Source organism: Lipophrys pholis (assembly GCF_963383615.2).
Source record: "Lipophrys pholis genome assembly, chromosome: 11".
Taxonomy (NCBI): Eukaryota; Metazoa; Chordata; class Actinopteri; order Blenniiformes; family Blenniidae; genus Lipophrys; species Lipophrys pholis.
The window spans coordinates 18,776,841-18,802,887 of record NC_137631.1 but is presented as its reverse complement, the minus strand read 5'-3'; the positions used below and the strand labels follow the sequence as shown (position 1 = coordinate 18,802,887).

Sequence of the window (26,047 nt, the reverse complement as noted above, 5' to 3'; positions counted from 1 at the left end):
TCCTTTATTGTTTGGTGTCTGTTTTGCTTCACATTTATGATGCTGTGAGGTTCTTTACCTCACAGTAATCTTTTTTTATCATTATTTTTGAGGGGTTTTTTTGTGCCACATTATGATTGTTCTGTATCTCTTTGTAGCCATTCTGTTTCTCATTATGAACATTGTATATTTCATTATGTTTCATTTGTACCTTTTATTTGCTTCTATTTAGTTAGTATCTGCCGCCTATTGTTTTTTTTTGTGTCACATTTTGACTATTAGATTTCTAATTTTTTGCGGTCAGTCTAGGTTTTGTTAAGATAATTTAAGCTCAGTCTTGAGTTATTGTGCATCATGTGATTATTTAATACCCCTTTCTATTTCTTTTGTGGCCATTGCTTCAATAATTTGAGTCACTTCTTTGACTGCATGCATTGATATCAGCTTGTAACTGTGCTGTGTTTATAGTAAGAATCACTTTGGGTTATTTCCTGTCCTTGCTTTGCTTTTCATTTGCTTTGTGTCCATCAATTATTTTCTTAGCCCTGTTATATATCTGAGACTTGCAGAAGTCGACCTTAGCTGACATTGGACGGGTTGCTAGACCGTCACAGAACGGCAGACCATCTCACTGACACCAAGAGTAAATTTAGAGTCACTGTTGTACCTCAGATATCTTCTGTACTGTGAGACAAAAGTGGAAGACCTGGAAAAAACCTGATGTGTGCTCAAGGAAAAGCATACAAATTGAAAAGAAAGGCCCCCGAGCCCAGAACCCCAACGGTGATATGAGGCTCACATTGTGTCACTTTTGCTTTGTTACGTGTCTTTTACTGACCTCATTATAGTTGTTTTGAATTTTCCTGGGATCATATCACGCCTTATTGACCCTTTGGGGCCTTTTGCTATGACATGATCCTTCAAATATATATCTCAGGGTGGAGTCACAAATGTGCTCTGCAAACCCAGAGGAACAAACAGGAGTGCATTTCATAAAACTCTCCCATAGAACGGGCCACACACCTTAAAGGCAAACAGAGGCTCTGGGTGTCTTGTACTGGGTGTCCTCATCAGCTTTATTCATGACGCCACTCTGCAGGTAGGAAGCTGCACATTGGCTGCTTTGATTCAGCTCGAGCACGCCCACCTGCAGGTCAGCACACCCGGACCAATCCCCTCCAGGACCTCAGTCACTCCGTAATTGACTGGAGTTTGTGTTAAATCTCCCCTTCAGGCTGAGTTTGTTGGAGCATGGAGCCACACCGCCTCCGGAGACTCTTCTCCGCCTGCGACGTGAACAGGTCTGGCAGGATCGAGTACGAGGACTTCACGGCTGTCTGCACGGAGCTCGGCGTCCCCGACACCGACACCCAGGCTCTGTTTGACAGGTTTGACACCCACGAAGACGGATATATCGACTTCGAGAACTTCTCATCCATGTTTAGGGAGGTTTCCGGGACGCTGGATCTGGGGGCTCTCGGCGCCGCGGCTGCCCAGACCCCCTGCAGGGGTCCCGGGGAAGAGTTTGTGGGCAGGGTCGACGCGCAGTCTCTCCTTTCTGAAAGGTAAACCCCAAGGACTATCCGCCACCCGGCAAAATGCTGCAGCTTTAGTCAACGTATTGACGAAAACAAGGCTTTATTTAGCGTTTATTCTAAGTGCGTCCCTGGTGCGCGCTTTTCGTGCGCAAGCAGTCTGCGCGCACAATTCTCCTGGACGTCCAGTAATTCCACCACTGTCCGTCTCTATAATGAGAAGATGCTTCAGGGAATCATAACTGAACTCAATACTAACCCTGGGGCTTTTTTTTTCTCTGAGCTTTCAACAAGGAAGTAAGAGCATGTTTATGTAGAACAATTCAGCTTTCAGCATCTTTTTTCCTCCTTTTGCTTCCTCGTTCTTTTCATTCGGGTCATTTTCTTTTCTTTTTTTTATTTGTCACTACTTTAAAATCCGTGTCCTTCAACTTTTCCATCTCTTTCTCCCTTTACTTTCTTTTTCTTGTTCTTATTTGTCTGCTCCATCCCTCCCCCTCCTAGATTTCACCCCCCTCATTTTACCGTTTTGTTCTAACATTCTTATGCCAGCTCATCTTTTGTCTTCCTCCCAATAAAAATAGACCCTCAAGCAAAGTTTTACACACAAGGATTAAGTGCAGGGCAGATGTCCCACACTGTATCAGATTAAACATTATGAATAAAACAAACTATTTACTATTGGAGAACAAAACTACAAAGTAAAGGGAGATTTGCTATTGAGTTGTGAACGGAAGGTTATTAATGATGAACTAAAACTCTGATCACAAATAATCAAACTGCCAATTGCTACTTCACAATGTGTCTTAATGGTAAATGGATTTCACGTGTACTGATGCTTTTCCTCTGCTGTAGCAGCCCCCAAAGCACTTTATTTTTGTGAATGACGTTCATGGCTGTTATTCATGCATTGAGAGCAATCTGGGGTTCAGCGTCTTGCTCAAGGACATATGCCCACGGGGATCAAACCTAAAATATTTAGATTAATATTAAAGAGAAGATTGTCTTCATGCTCTAAATAACAGGAAATTACGTATTAAGAATAATGCACTTGATTAAAGGCTGTGCGATTAACTACTTGAACTATTAAGCAATAGCATGAATTGAATTGTGAAACATTTGAAAGCATCTATGTGTTATTATTTCTCACAAATCGAATCGTTGGGACGACGCACAACAACATTGTGTGTATCGTTCAGTCCATGTGTCTGACATGTGTCCCTTTACCAGCACTATTTTCTGAATTGAATATTCCTCTTCTCGAGGCCACTTTCCTCAAGACGACAGTTTTGTAACAATAACTTTATTTTTCTCTTGTCCAGTCTCAGGGAGCAGCTCTCTGATCTTCACCAGGCCATTAATTCCTCTGGAAACGTGGCTGTGCTGGAGTCGTATGAAGAAATGGTTCAGTCTCTCATCACTCGAAGCCTGGAAAACAGACGAACGTGTGAGCAGCTGGAGACTAGTTTGAAGCGGTGAGAACAAATATTATGGGGGTCTTTTGTTTATTGGATTGGGGGAGATAAAAACCTCCTTTTACAGAGAGAAAGATAGAAGCCAAATGATTTATAGAGTAATAAGGTTTGAGATTAAAATAAAGGGAAACGTTTGAGTCTCCATTACTTGAAGGTTATTTTGCTATTGTTTCAGTGGGCTGACCCACTTGGCTTTAAATCTGTATGTGGCCCCTGAACTGAAATGCAAAAACTAAAGCACGATGGTATTGATAAGGCTGTAATCAATAGAAGTATCGTTCAACCTCCTGTCTGCTCTGGATGTTTCCTGAGTAATTCCAGTTTAGCCTATTTGGCAGCTCTCAGGGAAAATCCTGGAGTGCCCAATATGGAACTCTGAAAATGTTCATCCGCTCTCACTTTCCTACAAATCACTTTATATAATGTAAATTATTCATGCTGTCAGAGACGACATATGTAGATATAGAAAATCTGCCCACACAGTTCCATTGATTTTCTTTATATCAGGATTGTGAGGGTCTCTCCTCTGAGCTTTTACTTTTGTTTCTCGGAGTATCTTGTCATTTTTCATGTAACGTTATGAGACTTCTTTTAATCCCTCGGGCCTGCGTGTACCACATTTCCATTCCCACTCTCTTTTTTGATAAATTCTGCTGCTTTTCTTCTCGTATCTCTCAGTGATTGTGCCCAAAGAGCTCGGTTGTAGTTCCGTTGAACCAACAGTAATCCGTCTGGTTCACCCAGATGATGATGATGATGCTGCTGCGGGTTAAGGGCTTCTCACTGATGGTGTTTTCATGTGGACTGTGTTTGTGCGTCATGTCTGCACAGTGAACCACACCTCTTGTGTCCTCTCATATCGGAGCTTTGCTCTTTAAGTAGACCTGTAGATTTGTTTTCCTACTTTCTTTACATTAACATACAGAAAAAGGAGCAGGAATAATGAAACGGTTGCAACTTAAAAAGCAGGACGTTGCTATCATCCCTGTTAGTCTTGTTTTTCCAGTCATTTACTTGTTGTGTCTCTGTATGTGGCGTTTCTTTTAGTTCTGTAAATGCAGGTCTGCAGTTTGATTTAGAGGCTGCTTCTGTCAGGTTTTGTGATTAAATTCAAAAATGTCTATATATTCAAATTTCTGACACAGCTTTCCTACCAAAAGGCCTTTGATGACCTTTTATAGTCTAAAGCGTTTTGACAATTAACTTAATGTTCAGACTGTGTGCCATCTGCTTAGAAAATTGAATAAGGGTGTTCTTTCACTTCACATATTTTTTTTTTTTTTGACAACGATGTGTGATTTTCTGTTATCTTTGCTTCCAAATGAAGTAAGCAGACTTTACTTATAATACCAATATTCGAGAGGAAACTCTGGCTAATGTTTTAGTTGACATTGTAAAAGGCCTGAGGACATTTGAACTAAAGTCTTTTGAAATGTGCAAACTAGTGAGTCTTCACTATGAATCAGCTATTCAATTTCCGTGTCGCACATGGGACGGGATTGTGCGGCTGAGCACTTTTTGTGCTTCACCGAGTGTGTGGCATGAGAAAAGTGACATTCCTTTTTTTCCATTTTTTATTTTTTATTTTTTTTCAAGGAAGAAGGAAATGTGCTGCAGTTCCCCTCCACTGGAGCCCCTATATAAACGCTGTTTTCCCGTGTGCTGGGCCTATATTTTCCACACTTATTTACGTGCGTTATACAAAATGTAATTAAACGTGGTTGGAGTCTAGTTGATAAATGTCACTGCAAAAGCTTAGCACACCTGTGGAGTCTTCTTCCCGGGGGCTGCCTCTCCCCCGTCTCTGATTGGTTCACTTGTTGTTTGATGAGAACGGACCCGTCAGGACTGCAGCACGTTTGAAGTCGAGTCAGTCAGGTGGATTTGACATACAGAAAGTAGGTTCTCATTACTCTGTCTCGCTGTATTTCATCTTATAGGCAGCCGTTGGAAAGTCTGCTTTGATTGGGCTGCCAGTGAAAACTTGTCCATGTTCCTTTTGTTCAGAGTTGAGGAGATGAACAACAGTCAGCTGTCAGAATTGGAGGACGATATGCAGCAGCAACTCTGTACGACAGAGGAGAGGGTGAAAGACCAGGTGAGTGAGACACTGGCGGATTTTAGATTTCCTTTCTCATTCGACAAGTGAAACGTGCCAAATCAATGCAAACGTATTTTCAAATTGAAGTAAAAAGGTTTTTACACATTCCTCGCTATTTCATACCTGCGTGTTTGTAGTGCGGCGCGCAGCAGCAGGTTGCACTACTTTTCACAAAGGGCCTCTGTAAGCCCAGATGAAAGACTCTCTTCAAGGCCTGAGCAGCTCAAACTGCTTCGGTTTCATGTTTGTAGGAGCGAAAGAAAATGGAAGGAATTATGGCCTCCATGCAGAGGAAGCATGAGAACCAGGTTGCAGACCTGCACGCTGCACTGGACAGACACTTGAAGGTAAGGTTTCAGAGAAACGTTGTACTTTGTTCTGCCAGGAGCGAGACTGCATGAAAAAGACAAGAAAGCCACTGTCTATAGAAACAACACAGAGGCTGCTGGCGGTGTGGCTGTTTTCTCACTTTAGAGCACTTCCCACATTTATCATCTTTACAAACTGTATTTCAAAATGGACCTTCCAAGCAGCTGAAACTGGTCAGTGAAACAAAATGCACCTTCAAAGACTTCTGATGGTTTTTATATACTTTTTCTTAATATAGAAAATTAGACATACACATATACAAAACATTCTAATGTGTAGTTTTCAAATATAATTTATTATAAAGTGAGTTTCAGTATGAACTCTGCAGGGAGACATATTGGAGGCTGGACCACAGACCCTCTATTGATGTGAATTTATCAAAATTGTACATCACTTCCTGTTACACTAAACACACGCATACACTCACTCAAAAATGTGAAAGGGAGGCACAAACAACAATCAAGTTGTATGGTAGCATAGGTTTTATACAGACTGTCTTCTATATACTATTGCTGTGCTTGTCCTGTAGATGGTGACATATTACATCATCAAGGCTGATTTAATCCTCCATTTGTTGTGTGGAGTTTACACCAATACTATTTAAAATGGGTTTCTAATGAGATCATGACTTTTCTTAAGCAGTAAAATATCCCACAGCTTCTGAAAAAGATAACTGAAGGGATTTCTCTTTTTATTTTTAAAACATATTATCATGGAGTGCTGCTCAGAAGTTGCTTTTATGATCCACAAGTATCAATATGAAAATGAACTTGTTTAAGCAGGTCTGAAAGATTTTGTGCAACACAGCTTTTGCTATGATACAAATGAAACCTGTATGATTTAGTTTTTTGTTTTTTTTTGTCATTTTGCTCAGAATCAAAAGGACCTGGAACTAAACACTTCAAAGGATGAAGTGATGAGACTGAACAAGGAAATCGTCGATCTCTCACAGGTTGGTCATTTTGGCTGATCAGTGGAACAAATTCCAGGTTTTGTTTTGTAGAATTTCTGCCTGAATCGGCCTCTTCGCAGGAAAACGAGCAGCTGCGTGACTCCCTGCTGCAAGCTCAGACAAACATCTCCATCCTGCAGTCGGAGCTGGACAAGCTGAAGAACATGTACGCAGACCAGAAGGCTCAGCATGACAGGTGAACGTCTTTGAGTTCACTGCATCACAGGTCTGATACACACACACACACACTACCATGCAACATCCAACATATTGTTGGTGTGTGTGTGTGTTTTTCACAGGGAAGCTGAAGATTTGAAGAGGATGGTTGTGGAATTTCAATCCTACTCCAGTCAGATTCGGATCCTCCAGTGAGTTCAGGTCATTGTTGTCTGTTGGAGAGACTCTGTTTTTGTTTTTCGAAATTATGAATGTCGAGAATGAGAAAATGTTGGTTTTGAATATTCAGAGTTTTGAGAAATCGGTTTGCTCCAGTCAAACATGAATGTACGCAGCATTATTTGTCGGCATTTATAAATCACTTTTTGATTAGTCAGTGTAACTGGTCCTCTATTGACGATGCCACAAATGAACTGGTTTTGGTTATTGGTCAAGGTCCTATGAATGAAGACTGAGAAATCATTGGGTTTTGCCAAATGACGAACAATAACAAACGAATAACTTTCCTAATAAATGACTCAATATAGGACTTTCAATTCCTTGTACCTCTAACCAAAAGCTTAAAAATCTTTAACAATACAGAATTTTATACAAGCAGCATCTCTGCTCGCGTGTGTTTGGGTTTTGCCATACGTGTTTAAAAATGATCAACCAATGCAGTCTCAGGAAGGCATCTGGCCGGCTTCACGTTTATTCTGCAACAGAGGACACAAACACGTATCCAGTTTCACCTCGATCTATCTTTAGCCTGGAGCAGAACAGTGGATTCTGTGAGAGCGAGCGTGGCCCCCACAGAGGGTTTATCTCAACAAGGGAGAGTCTGTCTGAGAAAGATTTACTCAAATGTACATCTGCAGAAAGTTTTGAGACGCTTGGAACAACCTCCCTGCAGTACTCTTCCAAAAACTGTTTGCAAGTCTGCTCTGAAGGATTACCAAATGCTGATCTTTTACGCTTGCTTATTTATTCGCTAAATTTTATTTAGCAATTGAATTCAAGATTTTTGAACCCAGACCTAAGAGTGCTACTGCAGTCCTCCCCCTGGTCAGGTGAATCCCTCTGGTCATCCACAAACAACATCCACCCACTCTCATATCTCTGAGCGTGGAGAACTGTAGAGGGGTGGAGCATTCGAAACCAGACTTTTATTGACAAATTCTAACTTTTAAACATTAAAACTTTCTATTTTTTTTTCTACTATTATCTGCAGCAAAACCCTGATTACCCTTTAAATCACTGTGATGAATTGAATCAAAGTCAAGTGGAAATGACTGAACTTAATGACTCTCTCTTGCGTGTCCTTAAACGCCTCAATAGAGAAATGAATAAGAAACTGTACGACAGTAATGACGGCCTGCGCTCGGCACTGGATCGTGAAATGGTTGCAGCTAAACGCAGGGTACGTTTCCTTGTTTACTCGCACATTTCCTCATATTTACAATTTTTTTTTTTTCGGGTCAAAGTTTAGTCAACTCTCTCGCTCCGGTTCAAGCATTTAAAAAAAAATAATAATAAAGTTTCCTCTTCGGTAATTCTAATCCCCTCAGCGGCTGCCTCCCCAAAATGAAATCCCAGCCCGAAGAATGAAACCCCTCCGACAGAGTACGCTCATCCATAACGGGTATATATATTTTATATCTGCGACTCTGCAGATTGATCTCTGGGAATGAAATTGTCGAAGTTGAAGTGTCTGTTTGTGCCTGCTGGCTGCAGCTTTGAGCATGATCGAAAGAGAGCGACCTTCTCCCGCGTGGCCACCTGGGCCGATAAGTACCTGGACAGCGGGGTCTCCCTGCCGATGGACACGGCTGAGAGCTCAGGCAGTGATTATGACAGCGATGACAGCAGAAGCTCAGTGGAAACGGTGCATCACAGCTACTCGTATGTCCCGTCTGATGTGGAGGTCAGGGAAAAATGAAAAATAAAAAAACTCCTGGAACTCGTAATTCTTCCAAAAAGCTCCTTCAAATGGAGTCAAAATGTGTTTTTTTTTTTTTCTTTTTTCCATCTGTTACAGATATCAGAGGTGAAATCCGAGGCTGCTGTGCCGGTGACTCCTAGTAGGAGCAGCTCCATCGCTTCATCCCTACGCAGACGTCTGTCTGCCTTCTCCACAAAGGTGAACTCTCTTCTCTTCTGCACTCTTTCCTCCTGCAGCCAAAAAAAAAAATTATTTACTGGAACTAAATTTTTCTGTTAACTTTATGTTTATCGATGGCTTTTAAAATATCTTTTTCATTAATTAGTTTTTGTTTTTAATATGAGCCTCTTAATGCTTTTTAAATCTGTTATAAAAGCACTTTGGGGAGAAGGCTGATCTATCGATAAAGGTTATTATTATTACAGTCCATCGGCCCCTCACACGGCAAAACAGAAAATAATCCGCGCTGACACATTTTCTCCTGAGTTTCGTAATGGCAACACATGGTTTAGTTGGTAGATGAAGTGATCCCATTGGGAAAGTTGCAGGTTCGATTCCCATCTCCACCTGTCCACGTGCCAAAATGTCCTTGGGCAAGACACTGAACTGAAACTGCTCCCAGTGGAGTGACAATTGGTGTGTGAATGTGATGAACGCTGTAAAGCACTTTGGGGCTGCGCACGCAGTTGAGAGGTGCGATATTAGTGAAGTCCTTTTTACCATTTAGAGTTATGCTGTGAACGTAATACGGCTCGATATATTGAGCTCAAATAACTAAACAGTGAAGTTGTTCAGTTCGCTCTGTCGGTTGTGTTTTTGGAACACAACAACTTGTTTTTCCAGACTTAAAGCAGAGGATTATTTCAAAGTTTTTTTCAGTTTTTTCTTTCTTTTTCCATCATTCGCATTTGGCTGAGGAGGTTTCTGCTTTGGCTCAAACTCACTCAGAACACTAATTTATTACCACTGTCCTGTACATACGTCCTGGTTTTAACCATGTCCGCTCCCTTCTGCTTGATTGGAGGCTTTCGCCTCCGTCTTCTGGTCAAAATGTCTTTGGTATTTCTTCGTCCCAGCCAGTAGAAGCAGACATGGAGGAAGACCCACAGATGTACCGCCTGATCCTGGCTGGAGACGCCGGGGCTGGGAAGTCCAGCTTCCTGCTGAGATTGACGCTCAACGAGTTCAGAGGAGATATTCCTACAACGCTGGGTGAGGAGATGCCAAACCAAAAACGTTTTCATCCAGATTTGAACACTTTTGTTTTATTTAAATCTGGAAATGTCTATATGTGTTCAGGGGTGGATTTCCAACTGAAGAGGATGCTCGTGGACGGGGAGAAGACCAACCTGCAGATATGGGACACCGCCGGGCAGGAGAGGTATTGAATGCTGCTGAGAAAGCAGAGACGTGAAACTATCATGTTCACATTATGATGACTTGCTGGACTTCCACTATCGCAACAGTTTTGGTTGAACTTCCTACAGTTTTTGTTATTTGGTATATATTATGTTTATGTATAGTCTAACAGTTGTTTTTTTTCCTCCCCGTTACATTTGTGGTTTTACACTAAAGCTTATTTTATTCATAATTTATGAATTTATCTGCCCGTCCCACACTTTAAACACCACCAATCCCCATTATAAATGCCTGTATTTTCTCCTCAGGTTCCGCAGTATCGCCCGGTCCTATTTCCGCAAAGCTCACGGAGTCCTGCTGCTGTACGATGTTGGATCAGAAAGCAGCTTTCTTAACGTCAGAGCGTGGGTGGATCAGATTCGGGTACCTGTAGTGATTCAGATCAACAGAGCGCCACCACCATCACAAAATAATGTCAATGTATTTAACCGCAGCCTGTGATTCTGTGAAGGATTCAGCCGAGGAGAAAATCCCCATGTGTGTTATTGGAAACAAGGTGGACCTCCGGGACGAGCTTCCAGAGGGACGCTGTGTGAGCAGTTTGCAAGGCGAAAAGCTGGCCAAGGTGGCTTAGCCTTTACGTCTCGGCGGAGACGAGTGTTTATCCAGATGCTCGGCTCTGATGCGTCCAAGTGAACCGGCTGCTTTGCTTTCAGGCCTACGGCGCCCTGTTCTGTGAGACCAGCGCCAAAGAGGGGACCAACGTTGTCGAGGCCGTGCTTCATCTAGCGAGGTATGAGGCCTTAGAGACCGCTCGCTGTTCTACTTTTCCAAGCTTTACCACATTAAACTACTTTGTTGTTTAATTTGCCCCCAGAGAAGTGAAGAAAAGCGTCACGCTGAGACAGGACTTCGACTCTCAGGTCAGGCTGAATCCAACCAACCCGAAGAAGACTCCAAACTGCTGTGGACTGTAAACCACTGAGATTTGTACACAAAGAGCAATGAAGGATCTGTGGTGACATTTAAATTTTATTATGACAAAAAAACTATTTCTAGTGCAATATTTGATTATTTTTTTTACATATTTTCATATATTTAATCCTCAAAAGTTTTAAAGTACAATTTTTTTATATATATATTTGTCTGTCAAAGTTTGATAGAGGAAAGTTTTTTTTAAATAGAAAATTGCACATGTACAAATATTAATGCACATTTAAATAAACATGCATATTTTTACTTAACTGTATGTTTTGTGTAAAAGTAATGGAACATCAGTGAGGAATTCTGAGGCCAAAATTGAGCTTTATCTTACTAATTATCAGCACAATGAGATCAAATGTACAGGTGCGTCTCAAAAAATCGATTATAAATGTTTGTTTTTCCCAGTTTTCTAATTATTACATGAACTACAGTTTCAAGCTTTATTTTTTTCTAAGAAATTCTAAATATTATTGACTAGAAAAAAAATTTCTTCTGAAAAGTTTGAATATCCATTGGTAGTATTGTACAATTTCCTGTGTGTAAACTTTACTGAATCGGATGGGAGAGATGAGTCCATTATATTCTCATTTTTTGAGGTATCCCTGTATTTAACCAAGCCTATTTCTTCATAAGCAAAGACGAGCAACATACTTTCCTTTTTTATTAATTTCCATATCAGTGTTAATTACTTCAGTTATCAACAACTTATTGGAGCTGCGATCATATACGTCAACTGAATTGTGTCTTTTAAAGTATCAGTGTAATTAACATTGCACAATTTGAGCTGTGAAAGTTTAACAGACATTCTAAAAACAAAACATTTTTGAACATGTCAAATGGACCCCAGGGAATATAATCCTTTTTCCAAATGAACCCGATTCAACTGCCAAGATGACATTCTGTGTGATCGATCATCACAAATTGATGTGTTGAGGTATTCACTTTCCAGGCAGATTTTTTTTATACCATTTGGAACTCTGACATAAACTCAGACAAAAATGAATGGAGACCAAAACTCTGCTCCTGCACTTGATGATTTTCTGGATGCTTCTTGACGGTGTTTTTTTTTTAGTTTCTTGCTGTCAGAATCACTGATGTCACTAAGCTGCCCAAAGCCACCACCAGAGCTCCCAGGATGAACTTCCAGGAAATTCCCTAAAGAAAATAACAGACTTGTTAACGCTGACTGTTAGTGAGACACACTGGAAACCCCCACCCCATCTTTTGAAAATGTAAGAATCGGACAGACCCCCATGCAGGTTTGCTTTAAATAACACATAAATGAGATATATTTTAGTTATTTATATAATTGCAACTCTCGTTGCAGGTGGTGGGGGGGGGGGAAATAAAGCTCCTTACTGATGGCTTCTTCTTGGATGGAATCAGGAAAGGTGTGATGTTGTCTCCGAGCATCTCAGCCGGTTTAGCTTTCCACTCCTGAGTCTCTCTACCTCCTGACTGCCTCTTCACCAGTTTAGATAACTCTGCGTGAATGGCCTGGATGAAAGGAGAGGGAATGAAAACAAATGAAGAAATACTTTCTACAGAGGAGAAAAAGTGACGCTGCGATTCTAAAAAGAAATGTCCAGCAGGTGGGAGTAGAGAGCTAAAACAATCAATATTTTCTTTGATGCCAGCTGACTGGGGACACACACACACACACACAGTATTAGATAACAGCTGTAGAGACGGCAAAAAAGGAACAATCCATAATTTTAATTCTTCTCACTACAAAAGTATATTATTTCCTCTCTGATCATCTACAACCTCGGTACAATAATTTTCTCAGACAGCAGCTAAATCAGTTCTCCCCAGAGTGTTTTATCCTGCAGTGAGACAAGGGTGTAATTATCGAAGCAGCAGATATTTTCATTCTTTCTAGCCCAGACCAGACTTATTTGTGACAGTGGCAGCGTGCCCTTTGGGTCATGTCGATGAGTCACCGGCTGCACTCTGTAAACAGCTGATTGAAATGTTTGTCCTCAACTTTCCCATTCAAACTCGACCTGCATCAAACCCCAGGAAGCAGGATATTTATTATTTTTAATTTGTTGTGACGTGAGCAAGTTATCTTAATTACAGAGTGCAGTGTCTATTTCAATGCTCAGAAAGTATGACTAAAGCCTATTTTCATTCCAACTTTACTACTTTTAGAGAACGTGGCCCCAGAGTGACATTATTTGACTTTTGTGTGTTATTTTTAATTTTCCAGAGTTTGCCAGACAGACTCTGAGCTGCGTGGTCACATCTGTAGACAGACAGATGTGTGCTTTGCCAGAGCCTTTGTGCAGGGTTTGGCCAATTTGGAAAAACCACACAAACACGAAGGAACACGCCTTCTGCTGAAGGAGTTTAACATATTCTATTCAGGCTTAAATGGGAAGAAGTTCTCTTTTGAACTTGTAACTTTGATACGTTTTATTTAAATGTGATTAAAGCATTGATTGAAAAGCCGTAATGAGCATGTTTTTATTCATTTAAGTGAGAGAAATAACAGAACTGATAAGGGAATCATCCATCCATCCATCCAGGGATAAATCCTGAAAGAAATTGCTTATGAGAGGAAGTCCACACAGGAAGAACATACAAACTCTCCACAGAAGAGAAAGCTGCCTAGACTCTGGATGTTGTCACTGTGAGGCTGCAGTACTAACCACTGCTCATCCTTGTCACCATTCTCACATTATATATATGGCATATAAATCAAGAGTTATTTTTAATGATCTAAATTGTAAAGGGGACATGAACATTTTGTTCAGGCTGCTTATTTGTTTGTCCTTTATGTATACGTTCATGACAGTGCTGAAGAACTTGTCAGTCAGGGTGCCATCAAACTTCTCAGGAAACAAAAAGAGTCTAACTGAGTCTGATGTCACAGTGAATGAAGTAGCTTGACAGTAAACAGCTGGTGGTTTTGACACTCTGAAGACAAAATGTATGAGAATGGTGAATATTGTTTAATAACTAATAAATTACTGAAGTTAAATAAGAGCTAAATGTTGCTCGACAGAAATGCACTAAAGGTTACCTTCACTGAAACATCTGATTTTCTATCAGATTGATAGCTCAACACTGGAAAGTTAACTTTTCAAGTTGTGCAACGCGCGCGTGCTTGCATGCGTGAGTGTGTAGAATTCACAGGCAGATTTGGAGGGAGCATATGGAGGGGAGCGAGTTGCTCACCCACATGATCTCACCTTGGTGGCTGGCTCCAGTTTCAAGGCCTTTTTTAGCACCTCCATGGCCTCTGTGTATTCACTCCTGTCTGAGAGGAGCTGGAAGAGATAGGAAAGCCCTCAGTGTGAGCAGAGGTGGGGGACCCATGAATCAAAAATAGACAAGAGGAGATAGCAATAATGTATCTGTTGTGTTTTCCCTCAAACAGAATTACATCTATTCCCACATTACACATGTTCCATTTTGCTTCCAGGAACTCTGCTCACAGTAATCATCTGCGGTGTGATAGAGATGAAGGATGAGATGCTACACGTTGTCTCTCGGTAATAACACGACAGCATGGACTCCCACCTTTCCCACCCTGAACAGGGCCTTGACGTTGTTTGGCTCGAGGCTCAGAACGTCCCGGCTGGTGTGCAGCGCCTCGTCAAACTGCTCCAGTTTGAGCTGAGCAGAGGCCAGGTTGTTCAAACACTTCACTCGGTAGTCCCGCACCTCTTCCTCCTCTGCCACCACGCCACCATCGCTACCATCTGCACACAGACAGAGATGCATGGTTTGTCAAACATTGCCCTGCTGCTGCAGACTTCATGATTACCAGACTTTTTTTGGGCTTGTTTGTTTTATTTTTCCACTGGTGACTCTAACATTATAGAAACTAAACTGTTAGAAAAGCCTGACAAAACCTGTGGTGACTCATCTTGGTTATTCTTACAAATTAAAGAGAAAAATGGACTTTCATGGAGAAATTCCCTTTGGGTGTCATTACAATGCTGTTTCATGTTCTGCTTTTATTTTTTTTAAATTCCAGCTGGATCCTGCTCTACCAACTGCATGGTGTCACCATTAGAGTTAAAGCTGAATCAAATAGTGACTAGAGAAACAAGCACTTGTTAGCACAAGGGAATTTCACTATTGACCCTGAAGATAATGGTTAATAGGGGTTAGCAGCTTAGGGAACGTATCTATGTGGAAGTGCCACACCGATGTACTGAACTAGATTTTATGATTAAATCCAGTCTATTAGTCTTCAGATGTGGTTCCAAGATGGACTCTTTGAAGTGCTAATTTGTTGTTTGAGGCCAAAGAAGAAGCTTTAAACGCAGACCTGAGTTGGTGTTTTATAGTTTACACGTGGAAGCTCGAGGGCAACTTTTGCATTCATTTGGAGGTTTGCTTGTGTCATCCTACTGATTCACGTTTGGTCTCAACCAGCTCAAGCTACCTGAAGCAGCAGTCAGTTGGTACTGCAGTCAAACTCATTCTTTTAGCGCCATCAACATCACCACTAATAAAATCATCTTCACAAAACGGAATGAATGATTTTTATCAATGTAGGCAAAGGTGGAAATGGCTGTTCACAGGAGCTCAAAGGTTGACATAACAGAATTATAGGAGACTGGAAAAAAAACCTCAAACTAAACTCAAGTTTATTAGTTTTAGATATTTCTATGAGTGTACGCAAAATTACACATACTCACTGGTTGATTGTTTACAGTGTTTTAAAATCTGGATATGTCATTAATCGTATCCGCAAGCTGATACTGATGGGCCCCGGATGACCCAGTAGGAGTAAAGATGCTGGTGCCTCTCATGCATTATTATCCTTATTCCTCATCCACTAATTGCATGATGTGGATGCCCTCATAAACTCCTGTCTTCAGTGCCACAGTGAGTTCACTCGCTGGTCCAGCATCATTGACACATTGAGAAGCAGTTCATGTTTCTCTCCTCACCGACTTGTTCAGCTGCATTTCCCCCCTCGGGCCCACAATGCCTCGTCAATGATGAAAGTGATTAAGATGATGGAAATAATAAGAAAGTTGATTAGCGTTGATTATGCAAAAGAATTAAGCCAAAACATTTAGCGAGGCACTCGGCTCGGTTACATGTGTCACCGCATCGCGGCGGCGTGATTAGTGAGGAGGCAGAATGGAGGAGAGCACTGGAGTGTTATGTCATCCTGGACTGGGGCGGATATGGAAATGTGCCGTCTGAGGTCTCCATGCTCCGTACTGCGTTATGTCTCTTCTGCATGTGCATCTTTGCACTGTTACAAATCTGTCACACATTTCCATTTCTATCAGCTAATATAGCTCCCCCACGGCGTAGACACACGCTGGGACGTGGTTTTCATGAATACATTTAGGTTTTGATGCAAGATTACCTTTTCTGCGTGTGGTTAGCACATCCAGAGCCATACAATAAGCTCTGGCGGCCATACAGTATTCCTCCCTCTGGAAATGAAAGTTTCCTCGCTCTCGTTTTTGATTTCCAATGCGAATGCGGTCTGCGATTGGCAGACTTAATGGGTCTGGTTTCTCTCTGACATCCAGCAGCTGCAGCTGGTAGAGTAAAGGAGCCCAGGAAGGGATGTCTGGATCTCTGCACACACAAACAGGAAAACACATTAACAATGAGCCTTTCAACGTTGCACAAATTCAGATTTTTTTAGCAGAATTACATTACAAAATTACATCAATCCGAGAGACAATCTGAAAATACGAACTATATTTATTCATCAACTCCACCACAGATGTATTTGAATGCAGATGAAAACCCCCACACACACACACACACACACACACACACACACACACACAGATTTGCAAAAGAAAATAGCGCCACTAAAATTCATTTCTATCATTTCTGTGCAGATAACACACATTTATACTGCCCCATCTTCGAAAGTTGCAATGATTTCTTTACTTATAACTGGTGTATTTTGATATTTACTGCCAAATGCAGCTTTCACCTCAAAATGTATTATTTTTGCTGTTCTTAGCTCATGGCCTGGTCTATATAGACAATAGTGCTAAAAAAAACATCACTGGATGATTGAGTCAAGGTTCATGTCGCGCTTCAGTCTCTCGACGTCTTGATAGATCAAACAAAGTCCCTCTAAAAATCTGAATATCAACATGAACACAACTCACCGTATGGAAGGAAGTCACACACTTAAAATTCACTTGCAATTTCAAGTAAATTGAAAGCGACACACAAGATTCTTGGCATATTTTGCATATTTACTATTGTGTTGTGCAGAGGCCATGACCCTGAAGAATGTAAGGTTACGCCCAAGTGAGCAAGGCTCATCATACCTGTCTTTTTCTTAGTGCAGCGGAAGTGTGGAATGAGCTGTGAGGCATGCCTATTGTGGACTCTCATTCCCCCCTCCTCTTTCTGTATTAAAACCTTTTAAATTACGTTTTCACAAAACACACGTTGTTCCTCGGCCACGGCGCTCCATAACACCTAATGCATACTGCTTTGTGTCTGTTTGTTATCTTTGTTGTGTTATCATACATCTCTGTTTGTACTTGTAATATAATACCTTATTATTCTATGATGGTTGCCATCATGACTCTGGGAAAACATATCGGAAACAAATGTATAAATATACAGTAACAATACACACACACAAAAAATGGTTTTGGCATTAGTTAGTGCACATCGTAGTATTTGAAAAGAAAAATCCACCTTGCAGTAACTCTTGAATGATTTTATTGTCGCGCTCATAAGTCACTGGGAGGTGAGAAAAGTCTCATTTCCAGCGAGAAAGAGTGTCGGAGAGCTCGCTGACGTCCCTCAGCAAGCGGTGGTTCTGGTTACAGGTTGAAAATGTTCCCCACACACAAATACAAACATAAGCAGCAGGGATAATCTCTTCTTGTTTGGGTTTGTTCTTATAGACATAAATCACTACACTTACTCTCGCCACTTTGGGGAAACAGACCGGCCATTTATAGCCACATAGTACATGAAGTACTGAAAAAGTACATAAATATAGTGTGAAAATAAATTTGGACCGCCTGAACTTGATTTCAGCCCACACCTCATTCATGTACTGTGTATGTAATGACAATCTTGTTCGTCCTATTTCTAGACTCTGGCAGCAGCAATAAAGCTTCAATAAAAATTCAGCAGGCACCCATGTTGCGTGCTATTGTTATTGACATGTGAATGCTGTAAACTGTGAAATCGGACCTTCCCATGTGGTATCTCCCCCACTTTCCAGGAGAATGAATGCACCATTACCGACTTACCAAATAACAACAGCGATGTGACCAATAGTGTTATGACACTAAAAGGAAGACTGTGCTTTGATAAAGACAAACCTGATAGTATCAATCACTCTCCACAGCTCTGCTCAGGACACCACATCACCGCAGTAATTGTCTAACGGCCATACTCTGTCTGTGACCTTATTGATGTACCGGCCAGGTTTTATCAGAAACTATAAAGGAAGGGAATTTCCTTGAAGTGATGAGTGTCGAGCAGTGTAGGGTCTGCATCCATTTGAAGTATTAGATCTCTGCTCACGGCGATTCAAGTGACAACAAATGAATATGAATAATCTATAAATAATAAAATTTTGACAGACATTCACAACAACAAACTAATGTAAACACTTCGGTGGATTATAATGAGATTTATATATATATATATATATATATATATATATATATATATGTGTGTGTGTACGTGCGTGCGTGTGTTTTCATGCTGCTGCAGCTGCTGTCTGCAAGAATAAAATTTCACATCCAGTACCTGTGGGTTGAAAACAACAAATCTAAGAGACATGTGAGAGGTTCTGGTTCTTGAAAGCAGACAAAAATTTGATACTGGCATGACGCCGTGAGCCATCGGTGACTTCAGCATTCTCAAGAGTCACTCAGAGGGAAAGTTAATTTGCTTTTCAGTCATCAGGCTGCAGCGAGCACGCGGCTCACAATGGTCCATTATCAGTTTCTCTGTGGAGGCTCTGACTCCAGAGGTGAGAGGGGGAAATAATCTAAAAACAGCCAGATCAAATTTTGAAAAGGACATTTTGAAGTAGCTGATTTTAGTGACCTAAAAAAATAAGATTCAAAAATGCAGGAAAAATCATTATTAATAAAATGTGGCGATCCTAACATTAAAAGGCAAAGTGCATCAACTGTTAATAGGATCCTGTTCGTATAATAAGCTCGACTAAACAAAGAGCTGAAAGCAAGGACAGACAAAAGGAAGTGCAGCTTCCTGCAGACCCCCACCCAGTCACTGTTTGCTGCAAAGCGATAGTACTGGGAGTTGTGTCAGGTCATGATTTATTCAAACTGGTTGTGTCACTGACACAATTTTTGTTTGTCTAACAGAATTAGTCGTATCCCCAGTTACGGCAGAGCTGCGTCAGCAGGTGGGATCAAATGACCCTTTCACCTCTCCTCTCTGGGGACCTCGCCCGGGGATCACGGGACACGCAGCAGCGTGAAAGCAGCTCGCCCGGCCGAGGCCTCCGAAACCCGAACCCCATATCTGCACTCACAGTCAGAGGAAGTCACATTCAGATGTTATCATTGTGAGCCGAGCAGAAGTCGATGCAGGTTTTTAAGATGCCAGTCTGTTTTGAACAATTTTTTTCCAGGTTGCTGATCATTAACTGAAACTGATTTTTACACACCACCGCATGCTGACAGGGTTCAGAGAGCAGAATTGTGCAAGACGTGCCCAAATGCATTCATGGAGCACATATGGCACGTCGCTTGTGTACAGAAGTGGAAATAAAGTACAAATAATTAGTCACTGTAGATTTTTTTGGGCCGAAGAATACATTTTTCAGATTTTCATTTTGTTTCTGAACTTTCCTGCCCTGATAGTCTCAAAACTGGCTTGTTTTTTGTTTCAACTTCTGCAGATAGTCTGACTCCGAGGGAAGACGTCGTCCTCGCAGCTTTATGGCCGTCACTCAAAGATTCCCACGTGATGAGCTGATCATTTGCAAAAACTTCATCCAGACTTAACGGCAGTCATGATCTAGTTACTGTAAGAGTCAGAGGGAGAGTCAGTTACAGTCACGGATACTGATCAAATGACATCAATGAATGCTTAATGCCAAGACTTCCAGTTTCCGTTTCAAAACTTAAAAAGTTCATTCATAGTGAAAATTCATTAAAAAAATGTACTATGTTCTGTATTTAATCAGGTCAACTTTAGATATTTTAGTTAATACGTTTTTTTTAAAATCTAAAAACATTTCTGGCTTAAAATGTGATTCAAGTGTTGTGAATAAACACACAGTACCACAGTACTTCACACGTCAGTGCTTTACTATCTTAACTAGTGAATTAGTTGAATCAGTGCTTCTCTTTTGACTCTACTGAGTCCATGTGACGGAGCTGCCATCAAGCACAGAGTACATGACACCGTCTCCAAACGATTCACTGCCCAGCATGTGCAGCCTACACACATACTGCAGCTATGTGTTGTCCTGTCCTTGCATGCCTCCCTCCACTCTTATCTGGAACTATCGCACCACAATCCGGCCAATATTGCGACAGTGTGTAACATATAATGAAAACACACAGACTCCGGTGAACTCACCTCTCAGCCTAAAGCTAGACTTGCATTATTTTTTTAAACAAATATTTAACTGCAGTAAAAATCCATCCAGGTTCATTTGTACAGTTTATTTGCCAGGATGTGGCTGAAATATTCAGGGTTTGTGGATGGGTTTTTCATTACCCAGAGTCAACAAAGGGTTTTCTGTGACATTTTCATGTTGACACCTTAATTAAAAAATGCTAAGCTCACTTTGTAATCAAGGCTTTATTTACTTTTTGTACCGTGATGGATGAGGCGCGTGTAGACACTTTACTATGAGCATCATCGCATAAAATGTCCTCCACGGGTCAGCGAAGTGGAATTTTTCTGCTGTGGTTAGTTATCTGGCACTAATATTAGTCATTAGTCGTATAAAGTGATTACATGGCTTTGGTTTGAAATCTACATTTATGAACTAACTGCTAACTAAAGCACTTATATTGAGATCAAAGGTACAAAGTTTTGCTCCTCATTGTGGTGAAGTTCGAGGCCTTGAAATATTTATATCGAGAAATGTGTACCACATCAAAATATTAACACAGCACAAGTACTTACTGTGCAGGCCGTTATGGCTCTGGGATGAACATTTCTTCACTAGTTGTCAGCTCACAATATCAAGTAGCACAGGAGATAAACACGAAGTGGAGTCACTGAGTGAAGATACATGCAGCGTTGTTATGAATTTGCGAGGTCCCACATGTGACAGTCTATGTGGCACTCTTGTCTCACCGAGAATATCCTCTGTTTGATTCTGTAATTCAACGATGCATTTTTGTGGGAAGTTTGTGTTTTGTACCTGTGCAAGCACGGATATTCTCCATGTGCTCTGATTCCAAGCTTGGGGGCTTGTCTGTGTGTAGTTTGCATGTTCTCCCTGAGTCTGTTTGGCCTGCTCTTCTGGTTTGATGGCACAGTACAAATATACTCTTGAATAATGGCTTTAATTGACAATAGGTGTAAATGTGCTTGGTTGTCTGTGGTTGTGTACCCTATCGTAAGTTGGATAAAGCAGGTTTATGCTGTAGATAGATGGAAGGCTTTCTGTGCCTTATTAATATTAAAGCCTTAACTTCAGACTTTAGTCTTAAAATGAGACTCGAGTTTATTCAAAACAGATCATAGCCTAGAACTGTCTTTCAAAAAGAAATTGATTGTTGAGTTGAATGACTCGAACAGTGTTTCACTCACAAAATAAAGAAAGTTGATGTGAGAAATCAGTAATTTCTTATTGCTTGACGCAGGTGCAGAGCTACCAGTATTCACAAAGCTCTTAATGAAAACCAAGTGATGTGAGATTTTGAAAATGACTCAAAGTCTGAAAACACACACTGCACGTTCAGGGTTCAACAGGTGTGATGTTACTCGGCTCGGCAGCTGACAGCAGCAAGCAGACAAACCGTTAAGAACAAAGCATCGGCAGGAAGATTGCTGCCTCAACGCTGAAGAATAATGGGAAATCAGCTGAGAGTTGAACATCTACTGTTGCCACCATGAGCATTAAACAAGAACTGACACGACCAATGAGCTGTGGAGTGTAATCTGAGACCGCAGCATGCGGACAAATCCATAAGGTTTACGGTGTCATGTGGGTCACTGGTGATTAGCATCACACCAGTGTGCTGCTGAGCTCAGCCGATGAGCCCCCGGGGTCTTATTAGGGTAAACAGGAAGCTGAGGCTGGTCAGTGTGTTGAGATCCTCCCCAAGATCTCCGTGAAACCTGAAGCTGCAACTTTAGCCACGGTCAGCGTCCGCAGAGTGAGCCTGGCGGTCTGCTCCTCCAGGCCGCAGCTCAAGTTCGAATGTGATCACAAGACTGTGCATTGGGAGTTACCTTCACATTGGTGGGTACAGCTGATTGTTGATCAGTAGGTGGAGTTACTGTTGCAGGATCATGTAGCAGGTTTAACCACAGTCCGTGGCGATGGCGATAATTATTTGTCATGAAAATAGCTTTTCTTTGAAGGCAGAGTTTTGCTTTGTAAAGTTCTTCAAAAGAACTGCTGATTGTTTTTTCTTTTTTTCTTTGCTGTCTCAGGAGTGGAAATTACTGGGTATAACAGAGAAATAATATTCAGATAATGATAGGATGAAATTCAGAGAATTTAAATTTAGACCCGTGTGAATTGCATTTTGCAGAAGAAGCTTCTGCAGACAGTATGAAACATGTACAAACTATTTCACAAATTACATGCTCACTCAGGTGTGATTCACTCAAAACATGCTGAGCCAGCACAAGGCCAACACTCAGCATGTGTTTCCCAGAAGCAACCAACGACGACTGTCACTCATTCTGCTTCAAAGCAATATGAAGAATCTCCCACATGTGACCTGCTGGTTGTCATGCTCACATGTACCGAAAAGGATCTGAGCTGATAACTGAGTTGCATTCATGTACGCACTAAGAAAGAGAAGGGTAACCGTTCGTTATGTGAGCGTGCATCGTTTTGAGCCGGTATAAACATGAAGCTATTCTACATCATTTTGATCCTTTAAAAAACCAGAAAACCAAACAATAATTAGCTATTGAAATATATTGTGAAATTAGTGCCACATGTTAAAGCATGTATAACCTGTTCTAATTTTCAGTTCATATCATGATTGGTCCTTAAAATACAAAGGATTTACAAAAAACATTAAACATTGAAAACATTGAAAACAATGAAAAGCAATGAACCTTGGATAGTTCCATTGACTTATTTAGGTGTTACTAGGTTTAATACAATGAAAATAAAAGATGTTATTTCTTAAGGAAGTAATTCTATTCTCATTTTGTTTTAGCAAGTTGTTGAACCATCTTTCAGAAATGGCAGCCCGTAAATGAATTCAGATAATGGCGAATGACTGCATAACATCGCCAGACATTTAAACAGATTTAAATGGACTGAAAATGATGAACTAATTACATAACGTTGTGTTTATTTTGCCATCACGTGACATTTGTTTGACACTGTCACACTGCACATGCTTTGTGTCACTTGTGTTTGATAGCTCAATGTTTCTCAGGTTATAGATTTAGCAGAACAGCAATTGATCCAAGAGCAATAAAAAAAGAAAGAAAGCTGCTTTCATGCTATTTAGATGCTTTGAATTAGAAATACATGCTGCATCTTTATGTTTTGTAAAAAAAAATTTTTTTCTCAAATATGTCGGTATATATAAGTTTACACGAAACTTTTTTTTTTACTTTATCATGATTTCTTTTGAAAAATGAACAGAAACAAATATAAGAGATGGTATTACCCTGACCCCCAGAACATTTGTTTAGTTGATGCTACTTGATCTATGAGGGCGATATTAAATATTGCCTGTAAAAGTTTGAGCTATTTCTGCATTTCCCTTTAATACTAACTTTATTTTAAACATTGTCTTTTTAAAATCAACTGATCCAACTAGTAAGAAAGCTTTTTTTTTTTCTAGGTTGAATAAACTTGCAGTCCTGATCTGACCTGAACCAGAGCAGTGAGAAAAGGCACGCCGAGGTTTTATGCCATGCTGCAGAAGCGGGGCAGAGCCCGGGGACTGAAGAGATCGATAGTGGGGCGAGTTAAAGATAAGAGACATTTGCTGTGGTTGCAGCTCTGACAGGACTGAGAGACACAGACAGGTTCAGATGCCCGACTGGTTTTGTGTCAATACTATTTGTTATGTTAAATTCAGGTCACGATCAGGTGACATGGTGTGCAAAAGTCTGGCCTGTTTTGTTTTTTTCGGTGTGACCTGAACTGGCGACCTGTCCAGGTTGTACCTGCCTTTATCAGCTGGGATTGGCTCCAGTTCGCAGTGACCCTAAAGGAGATACTTGTAAAAGAAGATGGATGGACCGGGTTGATGAATCCAGTCAAGTCGTACTTGTATTGTAGATCCAGGTGTTTTTCTTTTTTTTTTTACCTTTACTAATGTATTTATAGAAGTGGCATAATTGTTAGACGTCACAAACTAGCTACAGTCACTGAGAGAGAAATATTGTCAAGCATCTTTTTATGTTGGAAAACACTGTTTTTGTCCGTAAAGTATTATAATATCTAAAATATCCTGCTGCCATTGACAGGTTATGGCTATACATCTTATAACCGTAATCCCATCAATGCTCATGATCTTTAGAATTCTCAAAAAACACAAATAACTGGAGCTGCCCCCTCAAATACTGCAGTATATAGAACAGAACAGAATAGAAATATGTTATAAATCCTGAGGGATTTTTCTAAGTAGTGTTGCTCTACACAGAGTAGAAATGTCCAGTATATTAGAATAAAACAGATATTTTAAATAAGTTCAATGTATACATGCAAAGTTTGACAGGAGAGGAATAAAATTTGTACACATTGATAAAGGGCTTGACGTCAAAATGAGAATACTATTTAAATTCTAAAGTTTGATGGCTGCAGGACATTGCAGTGGAATGAATGAATGCGTAATCACAGACGAGATTCACTAGGATGTCACACTTTAGTAACACGGAGAGTGAACATGGAGAAATACTGAATACTGAAATTGTTTTGGAAAAAGAAGAAAATTTTTTTTAAGATCATAAGTCATGAAACTGAAATAAATGCAGGTGTCTTGGTCATATAAGGATTCAAATGAACACCCAAAGTTCACACAGATTTACTCCAATAATAAAATCTGTCACAATAATCCCTGCAACAGGTATTCTACAAATGTCTAATCTATATTAATCCACACTAATGAGGGCAGTCTATGTTTCTCAGCCAGCAGTGTTTTATTATGTGACGTTTCTGTGACGTAGCTGTATTTCTAGTAATGCGACTGTGACAAAATCAGATTAAGGCAGGGACATTCAGGTGTTTTGTGTGTGTTTACATGAGCTATGTGACAAAGGACAAGCTTTTCTCCATTCTATGGTGAGCGCAGCAGGAATTCATTATAGATTACCCTGAGTTCAGTGTTGTGGTTTCATACTTCTTCATTAAGGTGTATGATAGTGTCGCTGACTCATGCTGTTATCTGTCATGCGGACCCCTCGCTGCTCTGAATGAAAGGAAAAACTCCCTCAGAGGGAAAACAGCGGCCGCTTTGACGTCATGCGCTCCATAAATGATGGAAAGGCCAGCAATGTACCTCATCCTGGTTTCTATGGTTACAACCTGAGTGCACTAATATACCGTAATAAATGTGGTGTGCAGCTTGTATGATAATGGAGAATCAGAGGATTTATGAGGTTGTTTCTAGTTTGTTTTTGTTTTTTTTGTTTTTTTTACAGGTCTGCTGCTGCTGTCGTTCAGGGCTACGTCTGTTTTGACTCCTGGACGGACACACAGCATCAATGCAGCCGTGCAAAGGAGCTTAGCAATAATCCCGCCATTGGTGAGACGTCACAGCTGTTTTTCCCTCGCCTGCTGCTATACTAGTTAATTTGCAGCGAAACTGTCTCCTGTTACAGTCGGAGATCAAGCAACGTACAGTGGCCTTTCAGCTGCTTCCCTCTCCTGTTTATTTTCTCCTCCAGCAACAAGCCAATGAAACTCTGCTTTGCGGGGATTAACATCATCGTCTACCTACATCCTTGCTGTTGAGCTCCTCAAAAGTTTCCCATATAATCTACAGCACATTTCCTAAGACCTGTTAAAGTGTATCCCATCACTAACAGAAAGGGCATACGGCAGATTTTTAATAGGGACGTGTGCTTGTCCAG

The 26,047-nt window shown here is 40.8% G+C and overlaps 2 protein-coding genes across 5 annotated transcripts in view; one reads left to right on the top strand and one right to left on the bottom strand.

Annotated features, from left to right (window-relative positions):
• Positions 1 to 1,211: 1,211 nt before the first annotated feature.
• rasef2 (RAS and EF-hand domain containing 2) lies at positions 1,212 to 11,106 on the top strand. The gene is made up of 17 exons (XM_080475967.1): positions 1,212 to 1,544; positions 2,837 to 2,989; positions 4,997 to 5,087; positions 5,342 to 5,437; positions 6,334 to 6,411; positions 6,492 to 6,607; positions 6,711 to 6,779; positions 7,906 to 7,987; positions 8,136 to 8,209; positions 8,302 to 8,491; positions 8,606 to 8,707; positions 9,586 to 9,721; positions 9,809 to 9,890; positions 10,177 to 10,291; positions 10,380 to 10,493; positions 10,585 to 10,661; positions 10,746 to 11,106. Exons 1-17 carry the CDS (start codon positions 1,231 to 1,233, stop codon positions 10,843 to 10,845), a joined length of 1,989 nt encoding a protein of 662 aa, XP_080332093.1. The 5' UTR covers positions 1,212 to 1,230; the 3' UTR covers positions 10,846 to 11,106.
• Positions 10,884 to 26,047, bottom strand: part of fkbp16 (FKBP prolyl isomerase 16) — a 75,730-nt gene continuing 60,566 nt past the window's right edge. For all 4 annotated transcript variants that reach the window (XM_080475972.1, XM_080475973.1, XM_080475974.1 and 1 more), the window contains 5 exons: positions 16,197 to 16,414; positions 14,381 to 14,562; positions 14,050 to 14,127; positions 12,212 to 12,349; positions 10,884 to 12,007 (listed from right to left, as the gene is read on the bottom strand). In XM_080475972.1, coding sequence (XP_080332098.1) covers positions 11,921 to 12,007; positions 12,212 to 12,349; positions 14,050 to 14,127; positions 14,381 to 14,562; positions 16,197 to 16,414 — 703 coding nt within the window. In that variant the 3' untranslated portion in view covers positions 10,884 to 11,920. The remainder of the gene's footprint in view (positions 12,008 to 12,211; positions 12,350 to 14,049; positions 14,128 to 14,380; positions 14,563 to 16,196; positions 16,415 to 26,047) is intronic.